The following is a 12,677-nucleotide window of genomic DNA, read 5'->3' as shown; positions in this document are numbered from 1 at the left end:
TAAGCGGCCTCCCGCTTCACGCTGACAAGAGACCCCTCAATTAAATGGAAATGCCGCTTCCACCATTTCGTAAAATGTTTATTGAGGATGGTAACACAGGATAAATCATGCAACAGCTCAGTAAAAAAAAAAAAAAAAAAAAAAAAAAAGGAATCATTTAAAGGACAAAGAATGGTAACTGGTGCTGCTGATTTTGAAAAGTTTATAAAAAATATTATCCAAAAGTGACATCAAAAACCACTTGAAGCTGAACATGGATGTTGCTTATAAAGCATTAAAAAGAAAGTGTAGACATTATTTTAAATGATCATCTACAGACAACAACTTACGATCTCCCATTCCTACAGCTGCAGTGATAAAGCACGGCCGTACGTCCAAGATATTTAACCTTCTGTTCCTGAACGAAGAACACTTACAAACATTTGCCATTAAACAGCATAACCATAACTCTCAGTCACGACCTGCACTATCAAGTGCTTTTATTATTGGGATTACCTCCCCAAATACCACGGCAACACAGGACAGGGCACATCCTTGTGGCCACAACAGCGATTTCCTTTCTGTCCTCCTGCCATCAGCCCCTTTTAGAAGGGCAACAGGTAAAGAAGTGTGACTGTTCCCCTTCTGGCATGGACACACATTTTAAACAAGGAACTCCATGTCAGCAGAGGGCACAAAGACTGAGCACCAGCACATCACATCAAACATTGGTGGTTTCAGATTTAAGCTGACATATATTCACCTTTTGGAAAAAAAATAAATATAGTGGAATGAAAATTGAATCAAAAGGGAAAGAATAGATGACTACCATCCATCAGGAATGCACACATTTGTGCACTGAAAAAAAAAGCCATTTCAAAGAAATTCTTGAAAATTAAAACAAACAAAAAGAAGTTTGCACTTGTTCCTGGTCATTAACAATCTCAAAAATCTCACTTTTGGAACTATTCCAATTGAAACTATACACTGAATTTACTAATACAGTATACGTTTCTTTATGTAAAAAATCTTTATACATAGTAATAAAAAAGATAAAGGCAAGATGCATCAAACAGAAATCTGCTGGTTGTTTTTCCTCTGTTCTTAGAGAGTTGCTGATGACTACCTGCACTATAAACAGCTGTGTATCCAACTTTCTGTCTCAAGCATCTTCACCTTTGCTTGGGATAAGGATTGTTCTGTCCAAGCATCCAAAAGGACAGATGCTGGTGATGGTTTTTTTGGCACTTACGCTGGCAAACTGAGCTTCTTTCCCTTGAGTACTGTGAGGAAAAACAGAAAGAAAAAATTAGCAACACTGATGTTGGCTAGGAAAAGCACACAACTGGTAAAATCCCAAAGGGACTAGAACTTACCAAAATTTTGTAACTTTATTACAAGGAATGTCCTTGGTCTTTCCAAGCTTACCTCTCTCTGCTTTTGGCAAATAAAACTAGGCTGAAATAAACTGTTCTAATCCTGCCCTCTTGTGGCACCCTTAGAATCCAAAATGTCATAGCACACACCGGGCTGTGGCCATGGTTTCTTAGAGCTATGACTAAAATAATCCAGCCATGTATCTCTGTGGTTATATGATGGACGCTGGTATGCAAAGACGGGCAGAAATACCACTGGACCAAGCAGAAATGAGTGTGTTTACACTTGGCAGATACAGAAACATCCACCATCCTCTAGACTCTTACAAGAGTTAAAAAAAAATCTTCCTTGCAGTGTTTTAAGTGCTGAATCAGCAGTAACCTGAACACTGTCAGGGGAGGCATGAAGAACGTGTTTGTTGAACTGCAACATGTATCTAGCCACACTGCTGTTAACTGTGTCAATGAAGCCCATCGGAACATTTAAACACAATACCACCCACACTCAGAACAATCCTCAGAAGTCAGAAGCCCCCAGATTAGCAGGAAATATACTTGTTAAATCTATTGATGAGATTATAGCGATAACTCTCACAGAGAATTAACAGCAAGCCATATTTACAGAACAGATCCCCATGAATGTGCTAGTGGCTACATTCCCCAACGTGAAGCTGCAAGTTATTGCACTACTTACCTTTTGTAACATACAAATAGAAGAAGTCACAGTAAAGAATGGTCTGGACCACACCAGCAACAACAGCTATGAGGTCAAAAAATCCCTCAAAATAGTAGCGCCAAATCCAGTTGACCAAGTACAAGGCACGGTACAGACCCAAGAAGAAAAGATAGTGAGTAGTGATGGTCTCTGCTTCCCCAGTTTTGCTGATCATAAAAAGTTGAGGGAGAATAGCAACCGATTCAAGATAGATGGAGAAGGTCCACAAGATCTGAGAGGGGAAAACAAACAATCAAGTATCCTACTGATAAGTGAAACAAGGAATATATATGACTTGCTTTACAGACCCTAACGACTTTATGAAATGATCACTTGGGTTTTCCTATACCAAAGAAAATTTGTCAAAATTCATAATTTTGACATAACCCTGGGATACCATGAACTCTTCCCAGACAAGAGACTCTCAAAACCAGCTGCTTAGTAAGCTTGTAGATGTGGATTTACTGATGACAAATCTTAAGGCACATTCCTTGAATGAAATACAGCTCAGATTTGGTGCTGTGAAAAAGGTGCATGGAAAACAAAGCCCTTCTTCCATGTTCCTTTTTTTTTTTTTTTTTTTTTTAAATCAACAAATATAAAGCATGATTTAACATAGGACAAAATTTAAAGCAATATATCTAAGTTTTGTACTCAAAATTCCTGCATTCTTTAATAAAATAATCTAACTTGAATGAATAGAAAAATGCAGTTCAGTCTCCTCAAAGTAAATGCATAAAGTTATTTTCTGGTTTGTGGAAAACTTACCTTTTGGAACTCTCTGTAACTACATTTTTTCAGATCATTTTGACAGGAAAAAACATAGCTGCATTACAAATAAAGAATAGCTCCTTCAAATACTCTAGTCTATAATAATACAATACAAAATGCAAAAAAGATTATAATTTCTTTTGTTTTCACCAGATGGTGGCATCAGCTACTCATGAACTGCTATTGTTCTAACACATTTCTTTATCAAACATAAAAGGAATGATACTACCAAATTAATACAACAATGAAGATGTACTGGGAAAAGATACTCTGATTAATACTCAATGTTGACAATAAGTCTCTTTAGGTACCTTAAATCTTCAAGCCTACACCAAGAACATGCATAATACGATTAGCACAAATCTACTACATATACATTTTAGAAATTCTTCTCACTTAGTCTAGCAATATTTTTCTTCATGCTCTATGTATTTTAGCCACAAAAATGTAAAGCACCTCCCCCCTGCCCCACACACACTCTTACAACCAGCTCACCTCCAGAGGAGAGAAGTCATGATTGACAAGAAATGAGAGCCCACCAACAGGAACTACCAAAAACTCCACTCTGAATGTATCATGGTTTCCATCATAAGTAGCCTTAAATTTCATGTAGATCAGATATACAGTGGCATACGAGCAAGCAATGTAGATAAGCTACAGAATGGGGAGCAAAAAACAAAACACCACAAGGTGCAGGGTTAGATGAAATTCACCACAAGATATATTCTCCCAGACACTAGGAAGAATCAATTTTATCCATTTTAGTAGTTTGCATTCACTGTTTGTTAACATGTTTTTGCAGTTTCACACTACGTAGTAGTATTTAGCTTTTTTTTCAGCAGTTTTTTTTTCATCAAAACCAATGACTCTTGGCTCCACCAGTTTTGTTGCTTTAAAAATAACACATATTCTTGGCTCTGCTTGCAGGTGACAGCCAATATTTTCCTGAGACCTCCTTTCTTAAACAGGCAGAACTGAGCGACTGACTAGAGAAGGAAGATCCCTTCTGCTACTGCATAGGAAGCACTGCCCAAACCATTCCAGCTAAAGAACGCACACCTGCACACAGACCGTAGTAAAAAGGGTCTTCTACATTAAAAACCTTGGGGATGGTTTAGCTCATGCAGCAGTTATGATCAATCCAAAAAGCCCTACTGAGACTCAATCACAAATTATAAAATTGTATAATGTATACAATATATAGTTATATTGTATAATGACTATACATTGCATTGACAGAAATGTAGCCCATACTCAGACAGATGCTATCAAAAAGCAACTGCAAGATGCAGAATGCTACGAACAAAGTCTACATATCAATAAGAAAGGCATATAGTGCCAGCCTGCCTATTTCTGTATATAAACTTGGAGCACAGAAGCAGTTAGTACTTTCCTCAATATCTGTTCATCATTGCCAAACATGCAGCTCAAGCTGGCATCTGCAGTTTAATTAAAATCTCACTAAAAACAGCAAAAGAACTGACTTTACAACTTCTCTGCCATTGATTACAACGTTTTTCTCAGATGAGAGAGGGCACTTTTTAAGCAGTTTTGTCTTGGTACTACAATAATGCACACAATAACTAACATAGCGTCTTTGAGCAGAAACCTTTGAAACTTACAGTGGTTCCTATTTTTCATATTAATAACAGATGTGAACAGAGGATCACTCATTCTAGAGGCTCAGTTCAATCATATCACATGTGTGATTTCCCACATGCATTTCTCTTCTGGACACAGGGAGGTTTGCCCTTCAGAACAAAACACAACCCTGTTTTTGTTGTGACAAATTGTGACAACCCCAAATCATGTAATTGACCTGCAAAGAAATAACTACTCCCTTAGTGCACCCAATACTAGCTTTCAACATTTGCAAGAAGCTCATAGAATAAAAAGCTTTTATTTCAGGAACATTTTATTCAAACCACAATGTTTCATCTAGACTCACGTTACTAATAAAAGATAATCACACATATACTTATTAGAAGCAAGTCTTGAGTGTAAGACCTAAAATATCTTATAATAATAATACTAATACTAATTAGATAATGATCTTCCTAATTCTTCAATACTTTCCAAATTACTGACTGACTAGTTTTTTGTTCTTGGTGAGGCTGCATTATCCTCTGAATACAAGAGCATCAAATAAATCCAAGAATAAAGGAAGTAGATTTGAGGTGGGAATTCTGATGACACAGATGCCAAAGATCCTGCATTCTCCCAGTTGGTCACTCAATTTTCTTGCTGTACTTAATGACAGATACAAGCAGAGATAAATAAAACTAACAGATTTGGCCTAACAGGTAAGTGAAGGGAAATTTAGTTGAAGCTACAGTTCTGAAGTGTACTCCTAAGCGCACACTCTTCACTAGGTCTGGTTACTCATTTTGAGAAGTGGTTTATCTTACAGTGTATAGAAAGAGACATTTCTAAGCTCTAATGCTCAACTGAGAAGGGTAATGTATTAAAAAGCCTTTAGAACCAGAATGACATGTGTTCTAAGTGCCACATTCCCCATATAAACAACTTTTAAAAACACAGAGTGCAGAAAACATGGGGTGGTGAGTCTGTTTCCCCACATTCTTTATCCAAAACCATTCTAAAACTTCTTATGCATTACCTACACAGTGGGTCATTTAAAGAAGCTTTGATTAATGAAATTATGAACTCTGCATGCAACATTACCAGCTTTTCTAACTCTTCAGGATACTCTACCTTCATAGATGTGTTATACAATGAAATGAATGAAGTGAAGAGGTCCAGATACCGGGTAGTGAAGACCAGTGCAAACAGAAGCTGGCTTTTCCCAGAAATACCTAAAGCAATAAAGGAAATAATTATACAAAAAGTGATGATATTTTTAAAAAACACTCAATGCTGAAGATAAGAGCTTATTTCTAAACAAGATGACTATGCAATCAGGACAAAAATCTAGGTTTCCCAGAATTAAGCTATTCAAACAGAGATGTAAGTCCATAAAGTTTGGTTCTGAGAACATAGGGTACTTATACCATTCAATTAGAAAAGACACTAGCATAACACGAGATTTAGAAGTTATTCAGTCACAGCAGATAGCTTGCTGATGATATTTTTGGAGATCACCCTCTGTTCTGCATTGTCACCAAGCACTATGCAGCAAGGCTGGTCTGCTTTCCGCTCCCAGAGTGCCGTCATGTGCCTCAGTACATTCTCCCAATGCTGAATAGCTAGAAAGGTACAAGGGCAACAGACAACATAAATCCCAGCAATATTCAGATGTTTGCACCAAGAACAAATTTTAAAGTAATTGAATGATCTTAATAGCAGAATGCATTTCAGTTTTGAGATTTAATTGCCAATCTGGTAGAAAAACTAAGTTCTATCAAGCATTTAAAGAGAGATGTAAAATAATAACAACAAAACAAGTAGAAGAGACAGCTAAAATGACAAATGCCTACATTTCATTGCCAACCTAACTTTTGATTTTTGGCCAAAGCCGTGACATCAACAGTGTGTTCGTACTTATCTTCAGCCATTAAAGCAAAGTTTCTGAAGTTGGCGATACCGTTAACAACTATATCAAATGTTAAACACTGCCCCGAAGCTTTGCACAGTAGAGATTTGAGTTGCTTATAACTTCTGAAGAGTCAGATGAAGCACCCTTCCACACAACTGACCTGTGCAGTTCAAGACGGAGACAAAACCACCCAGCTTAATGCCTCTATCTTGTTATCCCAATTACTCTTGTTCTCAGTCATCCAGTTTAAAAACAGTTCAATCCATTTAGCTAAGCTGTTCAAAAGCAAACAAGAAAGGGAAAGTAGAAGCATTCAATGGGAAAGTGTTACGATGCAAGCTTGAAAATCCTCACCCCCTTTATAGCGAGGTATTTCTGAAAAAGGCTTTTATCAAAGCAGCATAAATTAATTAGAAGATAAATACTATGGTGAACTCCTTTTTCATTTAGGCTTAGGAAACACTGAATTTGCTGTCCCAAATAAAAGGACTTGACATTTATATAGAGAGTACAGAAATGGACAAAACTTAAAAGTTTTTGTATGCAGCTTTCACATATGAAATGTTTACTAGATGAGTCTCATGCACTACCTACAGAAGAAGCCAACTGTCAATAAATGACTGTAGCACAGTGAACAGCAAATGCCTCAAAACCTAGTTTTTCATGCTGCAAAACTATACAACAAAAGCTTAAAGCATTTCAGAAAATTTCCAAACTCTAGGAAAAAAAAGGTGCTTAGCACTTCCTGAAATAGAAGAGCACTGCAAGGAGAGCTGAAGCAGTGCTCTCGACAGTAGCCCAGGTACGCTCACTGGCATTACAGCTCAAGACAGCCCTGCTCTCGGGCCAATACATCATCGCAGCAAGCAACATTGTCCTGAGGTCAGGCCCTGCAAGACACAGAAATCCACCTAGCTACACTGCTGCACAGCATCAGGACCACAGGGCTTGTTAAGCTGAATTATTTAGCATGCTATTTGCTTTTAGCAAATAAATGCAAACAACAACAACAACAAAAACATACAAAATACATTAATTATTAATCACAGATATACATTTGGACTTGGATGTATTGTCATTTACAAATATAATCACTTGACAATTGCTCAAAGGAATTGCCAGCCTCCTTTCTCAAGATCAAAATATTGCAATTTTTATTAAGATTTTCTTTGAACTTTGAATCTTTAGAATAGTCAAGTGATCCTGAAGACATTTTAGAATCAAGTTCGAAGTAATTTTCAACTTAACCAGAACAGAGTAGAGGTTAGATATTATATTGAAGGTTAGACCAAAAAACCTATGGGAGAAGGAAGTTCTGTACACTGCAAACATCAGAGACAGGAAACATGCAAGTGCTTTGTCAAACGATTTTGAAACTTCAATGAGGCTATCAATATACCTGCCATGGTGGTGCCTTTGACTCTTGGTTGGCAACTTCAAAAACAAAGCCTACACTGGAGCTATTCTCCTCCTCCCTCTCCTTTTACTTCTGAAATCATTGCTTAGTTCTTGAACTATTTTTGTCTCCTCTCTCTTAGTTCGGGGCTTAAATTTCTAGGAGTCAAACTTGCCGTTTTCCTCTCAAACACAAAAAACTTTTGCTCTCTGGATTAACCAAAAGCAGTAGTGTAAAATCCTACAACCCAAAAGCTTAGGTGATTTTTACAGACTGGGAAGACAACAGAGCATTCTGGTCTAGTTCAGTTTGCTATGGTGATTTAGATAAAGCACGATGGCAGCAGCACTCAGGCAGCTTGGCTGCGGAGCCCAGGTACTACTCAGCTAACCACAAACTGCACATCACTGCAGACTAAAGCTTTCCATAATACTGCCATTGAAACCTCATGGACTTTTTAGAAATATTTAATGACAAGCTAGTCTGCTTAGCATGAAGACCAAGTTGGTCACAGACCTCAGCTTCTTTGGTTCTACTAACATAAACCTACTAATGTTTAAAAAAATAAGTCCAAACCCACCTAAAGGCAGCATTTTTTGAGAAACTACAATCAAGCTACAGCCTGTGCCAAAGTACTGTGTGAAGTCTTCAGTGTGACATCTGATCTGGTCTATAGTAGGTAGATAAACAAAATTATGAGAGATAGCAACACTTATCAAAAGCATTACACATTGGCCATCTGACCTAGCTCTTCAGAGTAGTTAGCATATACCTACTCCTGGCATATAGCCTTGCACATCACCTTTAACACTTGACAAATGACACTGAGAAAAATCAAATCAATTTTCAGACAGTAATTTGCTGTGCAATCCAATTTGAGTTAGAATGTATTAGAAAATACAGTCAGAACATATGAATAAATGAATATATGAAGATATGAAAACACAGGATTTTTCAAGTCATATGAACATTGTCCTTGTAACTTACAAATCAGTAGCTGAGTTACCTGCAACATCCTCTACAATTCCCAATAATTATTTCTGAGCTGCTGTTTGGAGTGGCAACCATTTTTCCCCCATATTCTTAATCTGGAAACTCAAATAACCAGTCACACAAAAAATTAACCCCTTGCCAGGTTTTAACAGAACATCATTACTTGATTCACTTTCCTCTTGCTCCCTTTTTTAACATATTGACTAAATTAGTGGAAAAAATGTAGAATAAATTTGTCAAACACTGAAAACACAAACTGTTTCACAATGCAGATTTTCCTATCCTCACCTCTTCTTCTCAGTTACAGAAGTCAGTTCCTAGGAAAGGAAAGGAGAGCTGGTGCATCTTTTCTGGAAGCAGTAGGTTGCAGCAGAGGTATACAGACTGTCTCCCTCTTGTTTCCAGCTGCTTTTACAGGCCTCCTAGCTCCTCTTTAAACAAAGGCCTCAGACACACACAGATGCAGCTACAAGAGAGGAGTCAACACCATGGAGCTTGCCAGCTCTTCATGGATCACAGACTACAGTTTAGCAATCACTCAGAAGCTTTTATTTGTTTTCTAAGCTTACACTGCTTCAAAATTGCACAGCTAAACCAGCTGGTTTGCCCATATGCATCCTTAGTCCAGAACAACCATGAGGTATACATTTATAAACATTATAAACTGCTCTAATAATGATGTAATCTTAAAGAATTATATAAGCCCCTCTAATAAGAGGCATTTAGTAGCTGCTGCACATTAACTTGTAACTACTAAAGGTTTGTTGTCATAAAAGTCTCAACAGGCATATTTTGTGTGAATATATTGAGTTTCTAGTAGTAGAAACTGGCAACAACAAACTACTACAAGGAACAGGAGGAAGCTCCCAAAATAAAATCCTAGGCTCCTTTTGAAGTGCTGATCTTATTCTAGACAGACTTGCTGCCTCAGATACCAAAAGGAAAATCAGGCAGAACTAGAAAACACCAAAAAATAATCCCACAAATGAATCCCATTTCTATTTTTTCCCCCCAAGGAAATAAATGAAGATGACATTTGCCACTGAAATAGCATGTGCATGTCTGTCTTCTAGCAGAAGCTGGCTAATCTGGTAATGGGAAGTCTCACAGGCCCTGTGTAACATTTGCTTCTTTGTGTTGGAAAATGCAGTACTAAAGATACTGATTGTCATGATTCTTCCTTGTTACAAGTCAGTCTCTAGCAACAGTCTTAGTCTTATGTGACTTAATGAAAACATCAGGTCACTTCTCAAGTGGAAAGATGGGACTAGGTACATTATCACATTGCACTAAACTACGTAAATAACCTCATGTACAAGGGTCACTTGGGAATCTCCTCACTAAAACCCCACTATGAATTTTAACCTTGCATGACAATTTCTCTTTTTCTTTCTTCAGACAGGAAGAAATATTTCACAGATCAGTAACTACTTTGCTGTTTATAATCCTGACAGCATTTCTTGAGGAAGGGGGAAGAACAAGCACAAGACCCACACAGAGCCTGAGTCAGGAAAGATCGCTGGGGAGGAGCTTCTTGGACTTCATAACCCCAGAAACAATAGTTCTTAACTGCTACTGTATTTGAGTTGTGGAGCCATTTGTTTGAAGCCTTTTATAAAGATAAAAAATACATATACAATAAACATGGTTCTCAATCACAGCTACTCGTTTACTATACTGTTTCTTCTGCACTATCAAACAATCTGCAAAACATGACTTGAGAGGAAAATACAGAATCTGCACCTCTTCTTACCTGAAGCTGAAATCTCACCTCCCCATTCTTATTTTTTCTAGGATGCAGTTTAAACTAATTCCTCGCTTACAATCTTAATAAAACATTTTGCAGATAGATCTTTCAACCTGGTACACTTAGTTTTTCGGTAGTTTTTCATGTCAACACATGGCTAACTATGGCTCGGAGGGGTTCCTTAAGAGTCAAAGGCAAACTTCCTGTCAAAAGTCAGTCCACAGAAAAGATGATACTTCCACGGCTGAGGGCCCAACCCATACAATAGAGAACCAAATGGCCTTTTAAAAATACTTGTTTAAAAAAAAAAATCTTTTTAAAAGTTTGCAGAAACGATTAGCTAGACTGCTGTAACAAGAGCTGCTTGCTTCCAAAGCAATTCCTTTCCAACTGAATCACACGCTAAAAGTGAAAAAGCTAATTACATCACTTGAAATGAAGGCAAGGGCATGCAGAAGCCAGAAGAAGGCAGCAGCATTTCCCTCTGTGCGGGCAGAGGTTCTGCTGTGGGCACAGGGCTTCCCTGTGTCCGGGCCCGGAGAGTGGCCGGGACCCAGCTCTCTCCCCGCCACACCTTCCCGCTGCCACGTCAGACCAGGCCATGGATCTCAACTGAAAGCCTGTTCATTCCAGGCTGTGAAGAGGCAATCTTGTCCAGCTTTCTCCTGCTGTTGCTTGTACAAATAGGAAAAGATTCCAGAATCCTTGAAAACGGCATGATTCCTACAGCAGGCAGGACAGAAAGTACAGGAGCAGAAGAGGGTGCATCCATGGCGAATGCATTCCACTAGCACCGGGAGGAAAAAGAAGGGAGCGGGAGAAACTTCAGGATCTGCAAACTGCAAGTCAGCTACTCTTAACGCTGCACCAAAATTAGACCCTCCACACATCAGGCTCTAAGGCTGCAAAATAAACGTGCAGACAGAACAGAGCGCACTGTCAGGAAAAGAGGGAAAGGGAAAGAAAACAGGGGAAAAAAAGAAAAAAAAAAGAAAAAAAAAGAAAAAAAAAATAAAACGGAGAAAGCAGATCCCTCCAGGAGCAGCAAAGAGAGGCTGCCCGCCCTGCGGGAGATGCAACTCCCACCCTCCCTAAACGGCCTCCCCATTCATTCTCCTGCTGCTGGGCAGTTACATAAGGGTCGAGCTGCCCGCCCGGGGCACGGCGAGAGCGGCGCTTGGTGGGGATTAAAGTACAAATAAGTAGCAGCGCTTGGAGCTCCGCAGAGCCGCGGCTCCCACGGCTGCTTCCCCCGCCCCTCCCGGCTCCCGCTCCCAGCGCGAGGCACCGGCTCCCCCTGCCGCCACCCGCCTCCCCGCTGCCGAAAAGGGTGGGCTCGGGCGCCCGCGGAGGCCGCTCCGCGCCGCGCTGGGCCCCGATGGGCCCTTCTCCCCCGCTGTGCGGGGCCAGGGCTGCGCGGCAGCACCCCCTCCCGCCGGGGGGCTTCAGGGGAGCCTCGGACCGGCCTAACTGCCCCCCTCGCCCCGGCCGTTCACCACAGCCGGGACCCCCTCGCCCCCGTCCCATCCGGCCTCCCCTCAGGGAGAAGAAACGGCCGCGCGCGGCGGCTGAGCCGATCTCGCGCGCCCCCCGCCTCACGGAAGGGGCGGCCGCCGCGCGCGGCCCTCGGCGCGGCCCCGCTCCCGCCCGCCGCACGCACCGGCGCAGGAGCGGCTCTTCCAGATCTTGAGCAGCAGGATGATGATGGCCGCCAGGTGGGACAGGTCCCCGCTGAGGCGGAAGATGTTCATGGCGGCGGCAGAGGCGGCGGCGCAGCGCAGAGCCGGGCAGCGAAGATGGCGAGAGCTCAGCGGGCACCGAGCGACGTGGCCCGGGGACGTGGCCAGACAGCCGCGGCGCGCGCTGCACCCTGGGAAGCGGGAGGGCCCCGCCCCGCCGCGCGCGCCCCCGCCCTCCGCCGCGCGCCCCCACCCGCGCATGCGCGCGCGGCCGCCGCGGCCGTTAGCCCCGAGCCGGGGGGGAGGGGAAGCGCCGGGCGCCATCGCCCGCGGAGCCGGGCCTGACAGGGTGGGGAGAGCTGCCTGCCTGGTCACCCCTACTACAAATGAAATCAGTGTTCGCAATGCTTATCTCAGTTTTGGAATTGCCGTTTATTTGCTAGGGGGGAGTTGTGGCTGTTTTACATGGGTGCTGTGGTTCTATAAAAGACAAAGGCTGGAAGCAGGGGCGAAGCAAGCAGCTGT

General features: G+C 41.3%; 1 protein-coding gene across 1 annotated transcript; it reads right to left on the bottom strand.

Annotated features, from left to right (window-relative positions):
* Positions 1-57: 57 nt before the first annotated feature.
* KDELR2 (KDEL endoplasmic reticulum protein retention receptor 2) lies at positions 58-12,343 on the bottom strand. The gene is made up of 5 exons (XM_088529421.1): positions 12,134-12,343; positions 5,557-5,657; positions 3,337-3,495; positions 2,050-2,302; positions 58-1,262 (listed from the first exon to the last, which is right to left on the bottom strand). The coding sequence occupies exons 1-5, from the start codon at positions 12,222-12,224 to the stop codon at positions 1,228-1,230; spliced, it is 639 nt and encodes a 212-aa protein (XP_088385547.1). The 5' UTR covers positions 12,225-12,343; the 3' UTR covers positions 58-1,227.
* Positions 12,344-12,677: the final 334 nt, after the last annotated feature.

Source organism: Tinamus guttatus, unplaced genomic scaffold (genome assembly GCF_059628265.1).
Source record: "Tinamus guttatus ecotype Peru unplaced genomic scaffold, ASM5962826v1 Tinamus_guttatus_pri_ptg000330l, whole genome shotgun sequence".
Taxonomy (NCBI): Eukaryota; Metazoa; Chordata; class Aves; order Tinamiformes; family Tinamidae; genus Tinamus; species Tinamus guttatus.
Note: the sequence above shows the minus strand (reverse complement) of the source record. Positions and strands in the feature narration are given on the sequence as shown.

Excerpts from the sequence above, each read along its gene's own strand:
- KDELR2 (XM_088529421.1), bottom strand. The coding sequence starts at position 12,224 with ATGAACATCTTCCGCCTCAGCGGGGACCTGTCCCACCTGGCGGCCATC. Across the intron at positions 3,496-5,556 it reads TGTATAACACATCTATGAAG|CTTATCTACATTGCTTGCTC; the intron begins GTAGAGTATCCT and ends CCCATTCTGTAG. Across the intron at positions 2,303-3,336 it reads ATGACTTCTCTCCTCTGGAG|ATCTTGTGGACCTTCTCCAT; the intron begins GTGAGCTGGTTG and ends TTCCCCTCTCAG.